General features: G+C 43.0%; 1 protein-coding gene across 32 annotated transcripts; it reads right to left on the bottom strand.

The window, feature by feature from the left end:
• Nucleotides 1-603: 603 nt before the first annotated feature.
• On the bottom strand, nt 604-20,545 carry nfyc (nuclear transcription factor Y, gamma). Of its 32 annotated transcripts, none has more exons than XM_080484493.1 (12): nt 20,443-20,545; nt 12,938-13,212; nt 9,731-9,840; nt 9,546-9,617; nt 8,476-8,589; nt 6,513-6,608; nt 5,093-5,269; nt 3,335-3,403; nt 2,726-2,884; nt 2,324-2,428; nt 2,161-2,217; nt 604-1,955 (listed from the first exon to the last, which is right to left on the bottom strand). In XM_080484493.1, the coding sequence occupies exons 3-12, from the start codon at nt 9,827-9,829 to the stop codon at nt 1,836-1,838; spliced, it is 1,068 nt and encodes a 355-aa protein (XP_080340619.1). In that variant the 5' UTR covers nt 9,830-9,840; nt 12,938-13,212; nt 20,443-20,545; the 3' UTR covers nt 604-1,835. The 32 variants fall into 32 exon arrangements, with proteins under 32 accessions (XP_080340619.1, XP_080340593.1, XP_080340618.1 ...); XM_080484467.1 differs by having other exon boundaries at nt 9,546-9,614; XM_080484492.1 differs by having other exon boundaries at nt 13,113-13,212.
• Nucleotides 20,546-20,802: the final 257 nt, after the last annotated feature.

Here is a 20,802-nt window from a genome sequence, read left to right as displayed (position 1 = left end):
TTTTTGACTGACACTTGCATTATTGCACAATTTAGGTAGCACAGTGTTTCCTAAATAATAGTCCTGCTAAGAACAATAAGCTTGGGTCAAGGACTGAAATCAGGTCAGTCAATTCATTTTGCTGAATCAGTGCTGCCCTCCAATGGCCGTAGAGGAAACAACACAATTGTGTCCTATATTCTCTTTAAATATTTTGTCCCTCTTGGTGGCACTTTGCATTAAATCTTGACCCTGCGCGCCAGTGGGAAACCAGAGTTTGAATCTTCGCTGAGGCAGGAAGTTTCACCGTGTGTGGTGCAATGCAAGCTGCAACGACTTCCAGTGACCCCCTCATACGGAAGGGAGTAGTGGAATCATTTCAGAGAATCTGCTAGTTCATGAAGAAATGTGTCTCAAGTTTCATAAATATGAAACAACATTGTAAATTATATTCTGGTGTCTGTAGGTGACCTGCCTCCACCTGGAACAATCTAATCTGTGGGAGCGCTGCTCAGTCTCTCCTGCCTCCTGGACGACTGTCCACAGCAGAAAGATGTTAAGCTTTCCTAAAACAAACATCAGAACCTGATGACACAAACAACAACAAAAAAAAACACAGAACAGGAATCTTCCAACAAGTTGTGGTTTTTATTGTTTTATTTGAATTTTTTTTCACAAACAAAGTTTGCTTACAAAAAAAAGGACGTCAAAAATAAAATTGTACCTATCTATTGCATGTCATGCTGGCAGTTTGAACTTCATGCAAAAACAATAACAACAACACTGATAATAATCATTACTGTACAAAAATGACTTGAAATAGGCCAATTTCAAAAAAAAACAAAAAAACCGATCGTATTGAAAAAGAGCGAGACAGATCTATAAAAAGTTTGTTTTGTTTGTTTGTTTTTTGCTCCAGTCGTGTGTTTGTACGTGAGACTTAAACCAGGGCACAAGACTTCAGACTCCAAAACCATAGGAAAAGAGAGAGTTGTATGAAACTGCATAAAGGCAGAGACGAGATTCTCTGCTTTAAAGACTGAGGGATGAGAAAAGAAGTGAAAGGATCAAAGAATGGCAGCGGAAACGAGAGCGTGGGTGATTCACACCACATTACATACACAGATCAACTATACAGTCTGAAGCCCTTACAACATAAATCCATGCATCAATAATGTGAAAACATCACAATAGAGAAAATACCAACAAAAAAAAATGCCACCGAACTGTAAAACCTCTTCTCAAGATCCCTTCTATTGAATTGTTGTAAAAAGTGATATCTGAGGTATATGGCTTCATTTCGTCCATCAACTACTGAAACAATGAACTGGGTTTGTTTGTTTGATACCTAAAAGAAACACTAGAAGAATCTCATGGCTTCCTTCAACCACAGATGTGCTAAGAGACGCTCACATAGACAAAGATGGACACTTTTCTAGTTAGTTTTCACTTGAGCGGATCATAAGGTGCCAGTATAAAAAAGACAAAGTCATTTTTTTTCAAACGTTTTTACATCTTTAAGCAAGGTTATGCGCTAAAGGAAAACAAAACTCGGTCGGTTTGTGTGGAAGTGGATTGAAGTTTTCTTCATACGAGACATGTAGCAGAATTAGCACATCGGGTTTAAGCAGATAACATAGGATGGATAAAAAGTCAGTCAGTGTCCCTTTGGTTGTTGATCCACTGTACTAGATTTATGACAAGAAATAAGCATTTCAGATATTCAGGTCCCTCGTTTCAATTAGCATTGCTTAGATTTCAAGGTTGTAAAGCCTCCTTCGTCAAAGTAGATGGCCTCTGTCAACGTCACATGGGGCTGGTGTGCGTGTCTGAAGAGAAAGACTGCGGGTGGGGGCTCAGTCGGCGCTGACCTGCGTGACCTGTGTGTCCGCTGTCTGGTTGGTGGACTGGATGAACATTGGCTGGCCCAGCTCCTGTCCTGCCGGCATCGTCACCTGTTGTATCTGATACAACTGCTACAAGACAGAGACAGAGGTTCAGGGTCATCTGTGCTGTTGCATGTCAACTGGATTCAATCCTGTTTTGATGCAAGATGCTATTTAATATCATTAATTTGACTCGATCACAATTAAAACTGGGTGTTTTTTTATTATTACAAGGCAGACCCCAAAATAATAACAGTTTGCCAAAGATCCCATTAAAACCAACAAGACTTTTTACCTGTCCATCAGTAAACTGGTTGAACTGCTGCTGTCCTTGTACCTCTGTCTGCGTGATCTGAAAGTAAAACAAGGTATTTTAAAAATTTGATCCAACTCTAACATAATGTAAAAACGTTTTTATATTTGCAAAATGTGTTGTGTGAAGATGTTTTGTTGATCACCTGCTGAGTGTTTGCAAGAGTCTGGATCTGCCCCTGGACCACTTGTCCTCCAGAAACCGGCTGGGCAAGACGGATGTATTGAACCTGCCCCGTATTTAGATGCACCTGCAGTTAACCAACACAAGGGGGGGACAGAGTTCGGTTTGGAACAAAGGTCATATAAATACAGAGGTCACAGCCATTTTCCTGCTCTTGAAAACAACAACTTCACTTTCTGTTCTAGGATTGTGCACTCTCAAAAAACTTGTGTTTGTATCTAATCACAGTGAAGGATAGAAAATACTACAGTACTACAATGTGATGGTGAAAACCATGTGACCATATCTTTTCTTCTCTTTGGATCAGACTTACTCCCCCCGAACGTCTAGTCCTGATGTTAACAGGCTGGATGTGGGTTCTTACCGGTATTTGCTGGATCTCCCCTGTGTTGGTGATGATCTGCTGCATGACCTGCATGGTCTGACCTTGAGCTTGAGCTGTCTGGGCTTGACCCTGCGGTGCAGCAGCCTGGACAATCTGCACCTGCTGACCCTCACCAACCTGCATGGCGACAGGTGCGCTCTAATGGGAGGAAGAGCAAAGGAGACCGAGAGCGAAAGAGAGGAAACGGTGAGCACGACATCACGCAGAGAGTTTAACTGTTGTCCGAGTGCAGGCGGGTGGTTCAGTATTCAACTGCAACCAAGTAATTTCACACAAAGCAAAAAGCCAGGAAATCACCCATTTCCTGGGTGTACAAATTAACTCCAGAAGCAAACCGCTTTTCCTAAAAATGTAGAAGTCTGATAACAGATTGGCGTGCACACAGGACACGGGGGGACTTAAGGTGACGAAGCAGGTTTCAAGTAGTTCTCTTGTGTCCGTCACATAATCCAGGAAAGGCCACCTGATCTCGTGCTGTGGTCACCCCTACAGACCTGAGCAGGACAGGGCTTATAGGCGAGCGGTCACCTGCAGGGCTACGGCACCAAGTGGTGCTTTGTGTGTACGTATAAAAGTATGTGTGTTTACCGTGATGGGTGTGCCCTGTGATTGCACCTGCACTTGCTGTAACTGCTGCATGGTGGCACCTTGTAACATCTGATGGCCGACAGGACAGAATGAGAAAATGAGAGAAAGACACACAGTAAGAAAGCAGCGATTGCAACAAGTCAACACACAAAAGTAAGCATGAGTGGTGTGTGTGTGTGTGCGTGCGCAGAAAGCTTAAAAGTTAGAGCAGAAAACAGTGACGTGAAATTAGCAAGTGACATTCAAGAGCGTGTTCATGACAATCCCAAGTAAAACTGTGACGATGACAAAGAAGCCGAAGAGAAAAATGATATTTAAACTATTACTTGGTACAGTTACATTTACAGCAGTTCATGTAACTGAAGACGTATAAAAGATTTGATACAACAGTGAAAACTAGTAACACTAGTTGTGTTCAGACACATTAAAGAAATGAACTGAGATCTCATCATCACCTTTTTTTGTAGTTTTTTAAGAAAAAAAGAAAAAAGAAAAGCTCAACCTTTACTTAGAATAAGACTCAAGGGGGAATATTTTCATCCATTAGAATAAAAAGGAAAAGAATTACAGTGAAGCATCAAAATCCAGAAGGATCTTAGTTCAAAGAGATTTTCGAGGCGGTGCCTCATTACAGGCCTACGATGAAGTCGCCACAGGGCGAGTGTCAAAGTCTGACTTTGTAACGTGAATCACTCCGGGTCGAAAGAATAACAGCTCAGCTGAACACAATCTGCTCAGGCAGCATGAAGAACCACAGTGGCACAGCGACACCACATGCAATGACTAAACGGGAAGGAAAGAGAAAATAGCTGGAAGGCACTATTGATCCAGATTCGAGGAATGACGGCGAGCCGGATATTGGCCCCAATGCCATCACATGGTCACCTTTCCATGTGACCCGAGCCTCAACCCCCACCATCACTTGATTAGAGACAAGTAAAGACTTTCATCTTTTAACATCTTACTGGGAAGAGACTCCTGAGTCGGCATAAACTCCCCGCAACATCATGTGACTGTGCAGGGAACCAAGTGAATGCAATTGTGTGTGTTGATGGAATTTATTCACAATGATGTGTTACTTTATTCAACAAGTAACCTGCAAGAATCAACCATTTAAAAAAAATCTCTCTTACAGGAGTAAGTAGGACATCACAGAAAACTCTTTTTCAACAACAAGTTCAAAACTGGTGTTCGCTCTGCAGGACTTCGATGAGTGGGTGTGCACGTGTATGTGTATGTGTGTGTGTGTGTGTGTGTGTGTGTGTGTGTGTGTGTGTGTGTGTGTGTGTGTGTGTGTGTGTGTGTGTGTGTGTGTGTGTGTGTGTGTGTGTGTGTGTGTGTGTGTGTGTGTGTGTGTGTGTGTGTGTGTGTGTGTGTGTGTGTGTGTGTGTGTGTGTGTGTGTGTGTGTGTGTGTGTGTGTCTCTCCATGCGCTGGGTGTGTCTGGAGGTCCGGTTATTCTTTCTGGTTGGAGAGCGGGCCGCTTCTATATGTGAGCGAGGACTAATATCAAGAAGGCCAGCCAGGATTACCCAACAAATGAGACTTTTGCAGCTGGATTAGCAGGATTGGGTGGCGCTAGAACAAACAACTGAAACTTCCTGTGAGAAGTAAATGTTCATGGTTCACAGACAGAAGAATGAACTTTATTTGTCCATAGTATCAACTGGGTTTGAGTACACTTTAAGTATGTTCTTGCCCCATTGCTGGATGATAAATCCTGTGAAAAAGGCTGTTTTATTATAAATGTTAGTGTTACCTGTCCTTGCTGCGGCTGCGCGATGATGATTTGTCCAGGTTGGATGGTCGTGGCTGCTTGTGTTGCAGGTTGCTGGCCCTGCTGTGCGCTCTGCACCTGTACGGCTCCGGGCTGCTGGGCCAAGGTGAAGTAGTACTGCACAGGCTCTGCTGGAGCTACAGACTGACGCATCTCCTCCTGAAGATGCAACGTGCAAACATACACACGCCCCAACACAAAGTACACACACACACACACACACACATTGGAGGCCTATCAGTTCATTACATCTCCATGAATTATTTTTGCAGGTGTAACGGTAGAGGAGAGCAGTCTTGATAAATAAGTGATGGGACGAGGCTGGGGAAGAGTAATGTAATCTGGATGTAAGATCCATTACAAGCATCATACCGGTCAATAACAGATAATGCAGGATTGCTCGGGCCAAAATGATCAGACATTCCAATAAGTCTGCATTTATCATCTGGATTGTAGAACTCACTTCTTTAGGTATATTTCTGAAGCCTAATATAATCCAGTACAACAATGCAGCCTTTATAAAGGTAATAATGTTCAATTTTGCTGGGATTGTCAGAAGCTTCACTTTCACTTCACCTAATATTCAGCATTTCTACATTTATTTATTGGAATATTGTTCATTTGGTGAAGTCGGCATAAAGCAGTGACTTTTTGTGTTTATATGAAACTAATAATGAAACTAAAAGTACGTCTTCCTTATCCAACTTGTTCTTGGCTCAGCTACTGAAATAATTTCATATGTTTGTTCTCATTTACACACGTCAATCCAGGTTTTAATATTATGATAATATCCCGATTAAGCTCTCGCTTGGATCATTCTGTTTTAAAACTGACTAATGAGCGTGGCTTCATCTTGATGAGGTTCCTCCATCACCAGAAGCGTAAACACCCCTCTCCCAGCTCCATGACAACACAGCTGAGAGTGTAGGATGTTTACATGCCTGGAGACAGTCGACTTGACAACAAATTTAAATGTCTCATTCGATTGTCAGCTTCTGTTTTATACAATATTTTTCTTGTCAATTGTAGTCAAACAAACTCCTAGTAAACAAACAACAACAACATGTTTGTAACACTTGACGCTATCAGTGATGTTTAGCAACTAACTGAGACAATCTGGTTTCACCGTTGAAGTCACTGTTGGCCGTCTGCGGCAATAAGATGCTGCAAACATCCGACTGAAAGCCCTCACTGTCAAAACCTCAGCTTCCAGTCAAGGATGTTTACAGCACCTACGAGTTGCCAACTAAAGGAAAAGTACCTGACTTGAATAATCAAATGAGCAGCGCTTTGGCCTTCCATAGAGTTTTTGGAACGGTTTTCCATAGAGCTCTCAAACAAGATCTGCTTTCCTACCACTGTACCGGTATTACGATTGACAGCAGTGTTTGCTTTGTCTCACCTGACGTTTCGGGGGCTTCAGGTCATCGCGGGGAACGATGTCAATCAGGAAGTCAAACTGGTCGAACTTGGTTATTGCCATGGCGATGTCATTCCTCTGCAAGCATGAAAGTCACAAAATCTTAACCGAAAAGGTCAACGCTTAAGTCTTTACATGCAGCTACCGATGTATATTTTTATTTGAATATGGCACAGGGTCTGAGGTCATTGCTTCAGAAATAGCCACACAAGAGGCTACAGTGGGATTGAAATGCAGTTCCCAGTAGTAATGAAACAGGTGTTTGCTTTCATAATTGCGCTCAAAGAAAGAGATACTAATTTTAGACTTGAAGTCAGTGGTCCAAAGATAGATTTATTTAGATAACTGGTTAATCAACTGAGTCACATTTCCAGTAAAAACCCAAATACTTTCAAATTGCAGATTAATATTTGTACTGTTTATTTTTCAATAGCTTCATAAACAGCAAACTGAAATGTTTGGTTTTTGAGCGAGATAGAACATTTCACATAACACCTCCGACTTAAAGAAGCCATCAAAGGCAGTCATTAGTTCTTTTGATTTTTTATAAACAAACCCCCCATAAATTGAGAACAATTGCTTTATGAGAGAAAATTTGAATAATTAACGGTGTTAACTTAAATGAAATTTAAACAGCCAATAAGTCAGTTGTCAAAAGCAAACCGTATAGTGAGATAAAGTTATAAATCTGTGTGTGATGAACAGGAATGACATTTTCCTGCCCTCGTGAGCACACGCTATGCTTCCATACCCCTTCCTATATCCACAGCAGTGTGCTGTCTCTGTGGAATTTTCCACAGGATATTGGCTGTTGAGACCCCCCATTGTGGCCCTCCCTCCTCTACAGACTATTTATAGCAGCTTGATTAATATCTGGTAACATCAGGTCACATCTACACTTGTTCTATTGATGAGCGTTGCCATGGTGACCCCGATCGGCGTGCCCCCTTCACAATAGGACTCAGGTTCTACACGTGTGTGCTTGTGCAAATAGAGGGGAGGAGGGGAGGACGGGTGGCGGCACTGTCCCTCATATATGCAAAAGAAAATCACTCGTTCACAATGCGGGTGGCGCTGGTGTCTAACGCGGCGACGTCTGTGGTGAAAAATACGGTCAACATGTACACTTCTGCAGTAGATGTTTCTATTTAAAGCAGTGAAGAGCAGGTCTGTCATTAAGAATAGAGATATAGCAAAACTAAAGCAAAGTGAGTACACTTCCAAAGTAGGTCTTCGGTGCGAGTCTTCTCCAAGACGAACTGTGATAAGACAGATTACATTGTATTTTTTCCTTTTTTTTTTTCTTTCCCCCCGGCCTCTTTTTCTACCTGCGTTGGCATACACACACATATCCATGGACTGCTAATCTCTCTGAGGTATGTGAATGGATAAAGTGGACTTAAGGGCTTTCATGTTCTGCCCCACAGTTTTCCCCTTTTGACATCCAGGTGAGACAAGCACTGGACTTATTCTCCCGACTGTTTCCATCAGCGCTTTCCTGTCCTCTGCTTCCTTTTACTCCTGTAGCTTTCTCGGGCCCATCTTATTCAATGTGAGGATGGCAGAACAGGAAAAATGGCACCAGGGAAGAAAAGTGGGTCACCAGCGCCCGCCTGGCTTTGCTTTTAAAGTCAGTGGAGGGAGAAAGAACTTAACAGAAAGATAGTCCTCAAGGGGATGCTGGTATAGGGTCTCTGCTTGTAAACACATACACACACAGGGCTGGCACTGAATGAATAGAAAGCAACAAGCCAGAAAAGACTGCAAATTGATGCGAGGGTGTGGGACAAGAATTAAAAAGAAGGTGGTAGAAATACATAGAAGTAGGGTTGAAAACTCACAAATCAGCTAAACTGTGATCTGTATGTGGTAAAATGTGTCATTTTAGAAGATTAAAAAAAGAAAAAAAAAAGAAGGGCTAACACCACTCAATCGTGTTCCTGACCTGTAGTGTGCGTCTCTTGTTGTCCTCAGTGTGGATCCATGCTCTGAGGGTGAGCTCTGTGATGAAGATCTGAGCTGCTTTGGCAAACAGGACAGGAGCCTCGGCACTGATCATCTGAGGAGAGGAGATACGGTTACACCTGGTTAATTTTACGCTGACAGACCACCAATCACACATCATCAAAAACATAAATCAGTCAGGACCCGAGTCTCAGTGGGGTTACAACAAGGTCGCAGATGCTGCAAAGTAGAAAATGATTGCACTGATTCGTCAAGTATTGCATTAATACAAATGTCCAAAACAATCGTCGTCGTTCCTTAAATCCCCCAAACATTTATATATGTTAAAAATCCCATATGATCAGAGAACATTAGTAACAAATCTGACTGTTCTGCAGGCCACAAGTAAGCCTACACAGCACACAACATGACAGAATACAAGCACAGTATGAACACAATAACATTCACAAGCAGTAAAAGCTGCTGTGTCAGGGATGACAGAGGGGTCGCTCCTTCAGATATCAGTGATCTCCTGATCTCTTTACCACTCTAAGCTGCTGCTTAACTAAGGGGATAGCACAGAACCTTCAAGCCACACACATGTTACAGTGCTTTTTTTAGAGGGTATGAGCGGTCACAGCATAATGAGGGGGGAAATAATCACTCCTCCATGAGCCATAACTGCCTACTTGAAGACAAACGACAAATGTTAAGAGTTGGGAACATTCCTCTGAACAGAGTTCATGCAGACATCTGCAAAAAGCAGGCATAACAGGGCAGACTTTGATGTTTGTCGTTCCTAAACGGGATTATTAACGATGATAACAAGGCAAATAAAATTGTGTTTCCACAGCTTTACAACATGAACAACAATTTGCACCAACGTGGGGCCAATTTAAAATACTTGGTACCCTACAAGAGGATAAGCCCAAAGGGATCTTTAACAACTAAAACAGTTCAGCTACTTCTACTGACTGCAATGTCATGCTTTCAAAACTGTCTTGCTTTTTTCCACTACATGCTCGCCATTATTTCTTCGCAATGGTTCCTCCGTTTAAGGTCTCGTCTTACCTTGACATCCTCATCCAGCTTCATGATTTTCTTGATTCGAGCTAAAGGTAACTCTTGCACACGAAAATCCTTCTGGAAAAAAGAGCACAAGGAATAGGGCACAGAGAGTGTTTTGTGTATAAGTATCGGAAGACCATATTAAATCCTTGAATGTGCTTGAAGACTTTTACGTTTGTTTAACGTACCAGAGTTAAGTTCCTGATCTCCTCCATGACGCGCGGCCAGAAGGACTGCAAGGTCTGCTGGGCATCGCTGCCCCCAGCGCCAAACGCATCTGCAGACATCTTCTACTCTGCTGTATGAAAGGAAACAGAAAGATGAAGGAGATTAAAGCAAACAATTAATCATTGCAGAAAAACACAACACATGAAGACATTCATCAGTCTGGAACGAGTCAAGGTTGCACAGCAAGTTCAAACCGGGCCTGTGCAGCTCTGAGCTCCGTGTGTAAGAGCCACATATCCTATCACAGCCTATAATTAAAATACGCTGAAATCTAAAATAGAGACCAAAGGGGTTACTATTCTTATCCTCATGGGATGTTGACATGCCTAAAGACCCCACTAGCAGTCTGGCTGCATGCTCCCTGATTATGAATGGCTTTCTCACCTTCAGCACATAGCTGCAGCTTCTCGATAAACACATGCGTATCATGTGCAAGTCAGTAGCTGCAGGTGACCCCACATCATGAGGACAATGCTGAAGTGACCTATAAGTCAGCAGTGATTTGTGGCCCGCTGGAGCTATTTTATGACAAACTGACAAAAGAAAAATGCTCACACATCATCGATATGTTGTGAAGAAAAATAAACAAGTTATTGCTAACAGATACTTGTTGATGTAAATGCAAGTGGTCTGACTGTTTGAAAGAGGATCCAGCATGTTACTATGGCATGTCAGGAATCTGCTGGGGGAATATTGGCCTGCTTGTCTCAACATGTAGAGCTTGGAGTGTCTTTATCAAACTCTTTCACTCTCTCCCTTTTCTCCCTACCTTGGTGAAAAGACTCGACAGAAGGGAGAATAATAGGAAACGTGAGGGGGGTGAGGGGGGGAGAACAAGAGATGAGTGTTTGGGGCTACTCAAGAGAGACGAGATGTGTTTGTGTGTGTTGCTGAGGGAGGGGTTAGTGCCTTGTCCAGTTCAGCATTAATCCAGCACTAAGACAAAGTGCCAAAGGCTTTAACAGGGGGAGGTAGGAGACAGGGCCACAGCCAGAGCTGCTGCGCAAACCTGCTATGTGGGTCAAACAAGACAGAAAGAGGGAGACACAGGGAGAAAAGGGAGAAAAGAGAGACTTGACACTACAAAAAAAAAAAAAAAGCAGTGTTAGGCAAGCGGGGGGTGGTCTCATCTTTATCATGTCTTCTTTTCTTACAGTGGGCCCACAAGCATGAATGGCTCCATCCGTGGTCCAGCTGACAGATGAGAACAGTATGAGGGACAGCCGCTCAGACAGTCCACTACAGCCTCCTCTTTTAGGTTCTGGTGCAGCTTCAATATAAGGGATTGTTGTCACTTTGCATCTACAGGAGCTCCTATATAACCATTAAGTGCAGCTGTAAAAATTTCACAACAATAAATCACTGATTCAGGATGAAGGTTCTCCATGTGAGTGATGTTTTACAGGAAAGATCACTTCTCTGGCAAATGTAGAAGTTACTGAATAATAGAGAAGAAGCGTTGCTGCATCCTGTTCTGTCATTCACTTTCGACAGACAGTAGCCTAAATCAATAAGACACAACACGGGACACGTGGGGGGGCTCTATATAAATCAATCGGGCCGCTTGTAGCTATGGCATGCCATGCTAGTGATTGACCTTGACAGTGTCTCCCCTTCCCTGTCTGACGCTCCAGTGTCCAGTTGCATTTCAAGGTTGATTGAAAACCTGCAGTCTCCAGAACAATCCCAGCATTCCACGGGGCAGGAGTGGCTGATGGGGATTGTAGTTTTTTTAGACGTGTGCACAATTGTGAACTGACCTCTACACATATGGCTAGCCTAAAGAAGAATTTGCAGGCATTGTGACTCCATAAAAAAGAGGAGCACTTTAAAGAGCAGAGTGCAGTTTGCTTTTTCAGCTGAATAGCACCTTACCAGACCTTTCAGCAATTAATCAAGTGTTAACCGTGAACAAATACTTTTGGAACTATTTTACCAAATGGCAGCATGATAAGAAAACAATCAGGCAATTTGTTTACTCTACAGATGACCATTCAAATTTTAACAATGGTAACAATACTGTGGTCCTGAAGGATGATGACTTCAAATGAAAAACTATTTAATCATCAAAATAAGACAAAATACAAGCTGCAAAAATCCTTCCTCAGTTTCCACACATAGTCATAACCTCTCTACTAAAACACTCTGAAGATAGCGTGCTGTACTAATATCAAACCCCTGTTCTCTGACCTTATGACCTTCAATGGAAAATGGAAATGCACTATTCATATCTGCAGGACAGGACCGAAACAAAATCTGATGGTGAGAAGAAAGGAGAAAGCAAGGTGAGGCAGGCTGAAAAATGAAAAAGTGTAATAGAAAAAAAAAGGAGGCTAAGTATCAACATGTCCTTGTACATAGCTCCTCCAGCTGGCAAGTGTGTTCCACGTACAGTATACCTACATTACCACTCGATCAAAGAAAAATTTGCGTGTCGTGTTAGTCACAAGCGAAGGACATTATGTCTTCTGCTGATTCCGTGCAACACCTTTCAATGACGGGTTAAATCAAGACATGTAGCACTGAGCAGGGTCATTCTCTGCAACAGGAAATCTCTAAAACTCCCTAAATGCTGATAAATGTCAACTTTATAAAAGATGCAACGGGTCTGAAGGTTGAAGCAGGTGACCTGAGCAAGGTACAATGGCGTGTTTCAAATATGATAAGGGTAATCTATTTCTGTGTTTGGAAGTATCTCATGTTTTACTATAAAAAGAAAAATTTGGAAATTGGTAATATTTATAAAGTACTTCTTATGATTACCCCTGAAAGTGGGCCTACATCAAATGTTATGACTTATTTACTATGGTTTGAACCAGATACTGCAGATTATTCTGTATGACTGAGAACAGTTCATCTCTGCTGTGTTGCTCTAAGCTGCTAATGTTGGCTATATTAGGGTACATGATGCTGCTCCTCTCCTCTCCTCTCCTCTCCTCTCCTCTCCTCTGCAGCTCTGTTGTCCTTCATCAGGTCAAGGCAGACGAATGCTGGTGTTTGGTTTCCTACGAACTCTGCTCTACATGTGTGTCTTTGAGGACAATTGTTTGTTCTATGTTGACTTCTTTTAACACTCCCTTCATCCGTCCCACGTTGTTCAGTCTCTTGACTAGCAGTTTCTCTTTGTCACATGTGCATGTGTTTTCAGCTTTTCCCGTCTTACTTACTTTCACCTGATCCTGCTTCTTCCAAGCACTCAGAGAAAGTCAATGCTGCTTTGCTTGCAGCAGCTGAATCAGCGATAATGTTGTTCTTCCAGTCCTGTATCTCTTCTCTCGAGTTCCCTCCATCTCATACCCCCCCCTCTAGCTTTCTGGCACGTCACATCAAGTGGCCACTCACAGCAGCAACTGTGACTCGCTCCAACTCTGACATCACACCACTTTACATGCGACTTCAATTCCGGTCCAAATGAACCCGATAGGACCTGAGATCAGCGTGTCTAGACAGATAACCGGAAAAGACAAAAAGACAAAATAGTATCACTTATTAATTTGCTCTTTAAGGTTATTGAATGGAAAAACAAAAAGGGCAATGGAGCAGAAGTTTCTGTGTCATTTTAAAATAGATAACAGAGACGAATTTGATCAAGCTGGATGGTTCTGCAACTAAAAGCTCACTTAATGATCCGGCCACTAATGTAAGTTCTTCTTCATTTTGCTGAGCATAGGTGAAAGGGAATGAGTGGCGAACATTTCCCTGAGGTGCTTTGATATCACAATCACTGTCACAATGGTGAAGAAGTCATTGCATCCTTGATGTTTTTTTCCCCTGAAGCAGGACTGACACTTCACATTAAAGCAGATGTGCACTGGGTGAACCCGACCCGCGAAGAACCAGCCACGTACGATAAACCAAAATTAATGCGAGTGTACGTGGCAAGTGGCTTGTTTTGCTTTAAGCGTCTTTTTACAATCTCACAAAGTGAAACCATCAGCTTTCAAGGTGATCAAATTGGGAATTGAAAAATGCGAAATATGTATCATTCATTTTCTTTTCTTTTTTTAATAGTTTTATTTGCTTTATCCAGATTTACAAAATTGAAAACTTGCTTATGCAAGTAAAGTAAAAATTACACCTCCTCATCATAGCCATAAAGTAATCTTTAACACATTCATTGCTCCAAACATCACTGTTACAAATGGTTATGATGAACCATTATAAACACAGAGTTATACAAGGAGCAAATATATGACAAGATGGACTAATTCCCAGTCTATTATAAGTTAAGAAGTAAAGTAAATTTTTAAATGACAAAGATCAGGAAGATCCCAGCTCTGCTCCTTGCAGCAAGAGATTTGTTTTTGTCAGAGAAAAACCTGCTGTGTCAGTGTCCATGGTTCAGAATGGTAAGATTTAACTAAAGGTCATTGAAGGTTGAAGTCACTCAGATTTTTGAACAATCCATCAGAATTGAAAAAGAAAAACATAGGGCACAATTTATGAACCAAACAAGTATTGTTGGACCACGAAGCAAACAATTATTTATTGTTTCCAAGCGATGAAATCAAAAGCAGCTAATGTCAAACTACATACATACATATATATATGGAGATATATATATATATATATACACACATATAGATATAAAATTCTAATCATGGACATGAATCAAAATGTGTGGGGTTGGGTTAAAAATGCTCAACTTTCTAAGCACTCACCTTGTTGAACCCATTTACAAACACCACTGAGAAACAAACTGGCATGGGCAAAGCAGGCGGGGTAAATGATTTACTTGTGCAAAAACAAAAAAACATTAAGTTCCCAGCCAGGAATTACAGATTAACCACTAGGATACACGTGCAATTTTCACAAATGTTTCAAAATGCTTTATGATTTCAAAAAAGAGAAAAGACATGGCTTTGAACAATGTGTTCACTCTATATGAGATGCAGCGCAACATTTAGTGTTGCTGGACCAGTGAGCAGACCAAACAGCCCAGCAAACTTTGCCCTTGGTTCTGCTTCCAGCCAACTCCAGGAAGTGCTAGTCACTGATCTCCCAAGGTCATTCAACAGAGGAGAGAGAGAAACCAGAGAGGGAGGAGGGGGAGAGAGAGAGAGAGGGGGAGAGAGAGAGAGAGATGAAAGAGAGAAGGGGAGGGCAAGGGGGAGGATAGAATAGGACAGGTTTTTCAACTTTCGCTGCAGCACTTAAGTGACCCCAGTGGTTCATACTGTGTACTGTCTAAGAAGCCTAGTACAATAATATCACATACTATACATATTAGTTGTGTTCCGCATTCCCCTTTGAATCACACTTCCTCAGTGTCCTCTCATCTCTCTCCACATGTTTCCTTCGTCAGTGCTGACAGAGAGACTGCAGGAGTCAATCTCACATTCCTGTGACCTTCATCCAAAGCTAGGCCCAGTCTCTGGCGTCAAAGTAGGCAGGGCTAAAGGTACCTGCATATTGCAAGCCGGAACACAGCTGACTCCCCCGGGCTGCCCACATACTGTCTCTAGTGACAGTGTACACATATAAAAACCAAGCGGGGCAAGGGCAAAAGCGTAAACTAGCGGTGGTAATGGTCACCTTAGTGATAAGCTGAAAAAGCCTAGTTATGCCTGAGTGGTTAGCGTCTTTAGTTTACTTTTCCTCTTCTGTGTGCCTATGGCAAAACGTAGGGTACAAATGATATTCAAATCTCATGCAGACAGCAGCCAACCCTGGGATTTGGCAGCAAGGGCTTCAACTTAAGAGTTATTTTTAGTCTCCCTCTCTCACTCTCTCTCTTTACCCAACGGGACTTTGTTTTGTGAAAGGCACCAATGGAAACTTTCAATTAGAGAGTGAAGGGAGAGAAGAGAGTAAGGGAGGCAGAGGCAAGTGAGAGAAGAGGCACCCTCCAAAGATTCCATCAGAAGAGATCAGATCAAACGATTATCCTCCTCTGCCCCCGAAGCTGACAGGCTGACAGTCTGTCCCATCTGGGCGTCTGGCACTGTCAGGGAGGGGGCCTGGGGGGTCCTGAGGTCACTGAGACCAGCTGCACCTCCACCCCTGGGGACCTCCGACACCAACAGTGACAACAACACTGAGAATTATCCTCTTGGAGTTTTTCATGTACAGCCACTCTTGTTTCAACATGGATGCCATTGTTGCAAGTTGGCTCTGCGTCACTGTCTCATGTTAACGTGTCTGAGAGAAAACATGGGGTCAGATTTGCCACCTGAGGCATTGGAGCAACACTAGTCTCTACGACATCAGAAAAAATAAAAAACAGTCCACTAAGTTAGCATCTCAGCACAAAGCCAGTACCTGGCAGCTATGCAATCAATGACAGATCTCTCAGTGAGTGTCCAAATCTGTGTTTGTACGCACAGTTGTCTAAAGTTACAATACATGACATCCAAAGACAGTCGGATTTTACATTGTTACTTTGACTAGAAAAGAAATGCAATAAATACACAACTGCAACACACTTTTTTTTCTTCGCCCGTCTGTAAAACTGTCAATGCTTCACAGAAGTGACAAGAGAAGGACGAGGATGAGAGATACACACAAAACACACACCACCAATCTCCCAAGGAGAGTACTACAGGACAGGAGAGGGAGGGGGAATTGAGGACGGCTGTAAAGGACAGACACGGTCTCACTGCTGCGTAGCATGATGGAGAGTGAGACGTCCGAAAGTGAACAGAGATAAACTGCTTTCCTCGGAAACTCAAAGCAACTTCGCTCGACGAGTGTTCTCCATGAGTGTGTGATTTCAGCTGTCAGACTTACCCCTGTGCCCTTCATGGTGAACAGTCTGCCCTGCTGGAGCACAGCAAAAACCGAGGGAAACAGATAGCCCTGTCCAAGTCTCCTTGAGAGCAGCAGCAGAAGCAAGCAGAGGTTGACAGAAAAAAACTCACTCATGCTCCTTCACTTCCTCCAGTACTCTGATCGTATCAACAGACAAAAGGCACTTTGGCTTCACCGGACGGCTTTAAAAAGACTCTAAGCCCGGACATACAGCGAAGATCAAGCCCCTTCCTCTACCCCTCCCCCTTTCTCTCTTCCACTCTCCCTTTACACATTGCCCCGTCTCCTTCAACAGCCCCCCCAACGTCCTCCTCCTCAGACATACAGTCCTGTCTTTTCTGTTTCTTTTTTACTAAGTCTCCCTCAACTTGCTGACCTTCTCTTTTGCTGCCCATTTTACTCTCTCCCCCCTCTCCCTCTCTTTAGCCAGTGACCCAAATGTTTGTCTTTGAGATGACCCCTGGCCTGGTGCAGAGAAGAGGGTGAGAAGGAATAGAAGAGCAGCACAGCAGCAGCAGGCAAATAGTACAGCGGCACTCCCGACTCACAGACAAAAATCTCTAGCCTCCTTCCCCTTTAACATTCAAGAGTAATCAATCTAGCATGCTACATGATACTCAAACCCCGCCTCACGACCGCCTCCTGCCTCATTCTTATGCTTGCAACCAATGAGAAGACAGAACCATCCTGCGCTATTGGACACTGCACACACCGATCAGCCTTGACACGTCCCCTGCTCCTCCTCTTTCCTCCGCCCAACCCCCTTTTACAGACAGCCAACTTCCTGCTCTAAGTTACCTTGAGCTGCAGGATAGGGGTCAGGGAATAGAAAAAGGGAAGAGAGAGTGGAGATAAGAATAGCTGAAAAAGAGCAGATAAAGTTGTGGAAAGCTCTCAGGGCATGAGGGAGGGTGTGCTGGCTGTGGCTTGCCTCGGCATCGTCTCTTCTCAGGCGGTCCTCTGCCTCTGATGCTGTTGGACGGATGAGAAAGGTTCCACGGCTGCTCTCTGACAACTGCTCTCTGCTTATTTACAATGTCAAACTAAATGTCTCCCTTGGCCCCGCCTCCACTCTGACGCTACAGGCTGACAGTGGAGTGATGCAGGCGGCCACGCTATCCCTGACTGGCTCAAAGAGGTGCCAGAAAGGATGCCGCATGTTGCATCCACATGATTTAAAGTACAAAAGCATATCAGGCAGACTCCCCGTCTCATACGTGTGCACAGTCCCACATGCACATCCACACACATGCACATTTTGTCCTTGCTTTCACATTTATCCTTGCTCACAGTTACAGGTACACTGCGACCATCTAGCCTCTACCTTATCCACTTGCTCTCATGACATTCATTGTAACGTTGATTTTATGCAAACCATGAAAACAAATTTATATGGTATCATTATTTATTCAGAGTGTAAAGAATATAGTATAGCACTTTAGTCAACTAATGATTAACTCACAGATATTTATGCAACACAATTCCTATAAAATCCTAATTAAACTATAAATCAAATCTACACAAAAACTGATGAGACCGATCATTATGAAACCTTAGCACCAAGAAACAAGACACAGCAGACTGAGACGCAGTTGTGGGAGAGTAGGGGAAAAAAAGTGTGTATAATTCTTGTCCTATTTGTGGATAAACAAGACCTAAGTGATATGGGTGAAACTCTGCAAACAAAGATATTGTTGTCTTGACCTCAAGAAATTTGCTTACAGCAACATCCACAATTTAAACGTCATCAAAAAACCACGTCAGCAATGTCACACAATGCCCTTCTTGTTAACTCATCCCGGGTTCAATCTGAACACTTTCTACCCTGAAACACCAATGCAGGGCACTGCTGCTCATGTGCATAACTCATGATGCTAAATGCACCACTGACTACATCAGTGATTTCTGTTCGGAAATAAAAACTCAGGTCAAGCTTCAAAAGCTAAAGTACTGAGAAACGTCGGTGTGGCCCAGAGCTTATGCTGCATATGCCTGCAATTTTCTAATACAACAAGCTGAGAGAGAGAGAGAGAGAGAGAGAGAGAGAGAGAGAGAGAGAGAGAGAGAGAGAAAACCTGCCATCAATGAAAAACCCAGGGGGGGAGGGGAACCGGAAGGATGGAGAAGGACAGAGAGGAGAGTGGTTACAGGATGGGAGGGGTGGGACAAGTGGAGGGAGAGCGAGAGAACAAGATAGAGACTCAAGAGAAACAAAGCAAAATGTTCCCTTTTCTATTTTAGTGAGGAGCACGGGGACTAAAACAGGTACTACTGACATCCAGTTAATGATTGGAGTGAAGCTGCACAAAGATTAACCTCTTCTTCATGACTGGCCATGCCTAAACAGTCTCTTTTGCACTGTCGCTGCATTCTGCCTACCCAAAATGCCTCAGTAATGACACCTGGCAAGGTCACCATTCAAATAAGACCTTCCCATGACCTGCGCTGCCCGTAGCAGGGACATGTTTGCTCTCACTGATGCTGTTTGGAGATAAACATATACCAACCAGACACTGGGTTTCATAAACACACAGCACCCTCCGGGTAGCCAGGCCAACCAAGCATTCACCCACAAACATGCAAAAACACATGACCACCTTCAAAACTACGTGCTTATCCGACTCCTAGTATTTACTCAACTAAGATGCCTAACATCTCAGTTTTGTTTTTCATTACAGATAAAGCAAACATACAAAACAGTTGTGCAAGGAAAGAGCATTTGCATCCCAAAAGTAATACTGTAAAACTGCACTGTGGAAAGGCTGGAAAAACAAAGCCGTACTCTAACTTTCTCTTAAATACTGGAAAAGCATGGGAATTGCTGTAAATATTTTGACGAGTCGATAGTCACAAAGGATACGGGAGAAACGTGGTATTGTTTCCTATATGTAGTATGTAATTCAACATGTCAGAAAGAAATATTTGTTTTCTAATCGTGCATGTCAACATATGCATGTCCAACTAACTGGGGTGTATTCTGATACTGTGGCCGAATTAAATATTTTGTTTGTAATCATTAGAAAATACGGTGACCTCAGTGAGAAAACAAACAAGAAATGCACACATTGTAAGTACGGGCTTGCCGTTTAACTGCTCTGCCTTCACAGTGATGTTGTACTTGATCCACTACATATTAAAAGCCGGAAAGGTTGAAGAAAGTGGCTGACTGGACAATCGAAAATCGACGCTACCCATCAAGCTAGCTAGCGGACGTCAGGATTTAAAATAATCCCACCAAGGTCCGAAAAATACGAGGAAATTGAAGATAATTTGGTGGTGCAATTAAACCGCATCTCGAGAAAGCAGCCCCCTAAAACACACGTTTAGCATCAATTGCTAACGTTTGGATCGCCGTTGTGGACCGTGAGTTGGTGCTAACGTTAGTGAAGTTAATGGTAGCTTGTCGGGAACGCACACAGCTGCTGACTGCTGTACAGCACAGGTGCTCGATTTAAACTTCCTACTGACAACGACTCTTGCGGTCATTGTGAAACTTTGCGAAGCTGGGAAAGAAACAGTCTAACCAATAAAGACAACGTTTGGATCTGTCCTTCAGACCAATCAAACCTCGGACTAGATTCCACCAATCAAGGTTTTTAAGGGCTAAGTTCGTTGTGAAACTGTCGCCATTTCGGCTCCACTAGAAATAGCCACTTCATCCACCAAACATGTTGATGAGCGCCAAGATGGCGGGCACGCAGTGACAGTTTCCTCGCCGCCTGTGATCCTTTCAGCGGGCCACCAATAAGCGCCTCAGAGAGCGGGGAGGGAAATGGCGCCTATGTTCAGCTTCCAAAACAACCGTCTATTGGTCAAGAACAGCAAATGAAAAGGAGCGAACTAATTGCCCCTAGTTCCACCCGGCGCGGATGCCGTTCGCGTAGACATTCTACCCACAAATAATATTTAAGTTCTTACTTACTTTCTTTAACGGGTTGTAGGTGAAGTCCAGCGCAGCGTATTATTTATTTTATTTAGCTAGCAAGGGGAAACAAGATGGCTGCGATTCGAACCGGAAATACTCTGGCGCACGAACGCGATGACGTCGACGCACGTTCCCCTGGGAACGGTATACATTGCGGACCACGGTCGGTCGTTAAAAGTCAAACCTATTATGTTCATGAAGGGCAGTTTATGCATTTTTAAGATATTCAAGTTGTAATTTAAATCATAACTGATGTGAATGTCCTATATAAGCCCTATGCTACATTTATTGACATATCTGCAGTACTCAGTTTATAAGCTGATTTCAGGTGACATTAAATGTGATGCAGAGTTAAAA

The sequence above is a fragment of the Lipophrys pholis genome (genome assembly GCF_963383615.2).
Source record: "Lipophrys pholis genome assembly, chromosome: 17".
Classification (NCBI taxonomy): Eukaryota; Metazoa; Chordata; class Actinopteri; order Blenniiformes; family Blenniidae; genus Lipophrys; species Lipophrys pholis.
Note: the sequence above shows the minus strand (reverse complement) of the source record. Positions and strands in the feature narration are given on the sequence as shown.

What these genes read in the sequence shown, in the direction of transcription:
- nfyc (XM_080484493.1), bottom strand. Translation starts at nt 9,829, where the DNA reads ATGTCTGCAGATGCGTTTGGCGCTGGGGGCAGCGATGCCCAGCAGACC. An exon ending in AGATCAGGAACTTAACTCTG is followed by an intron (nt 9,618 to 9,730) that starts GTACGTTAAACA and finishes TCTTTTTTCCAG; the next exon opens with AAGGATTTTCGTGTGCAAGA. An exon ending in GGGAGATCCAGCAAATACCG is followed by an intron (nt 2,429 to 2,725) that starts GTAAGAACCCAC and finishes GGTTAACTGCAG; the next exon opens with GTGCATCTAAATACGGGGCA.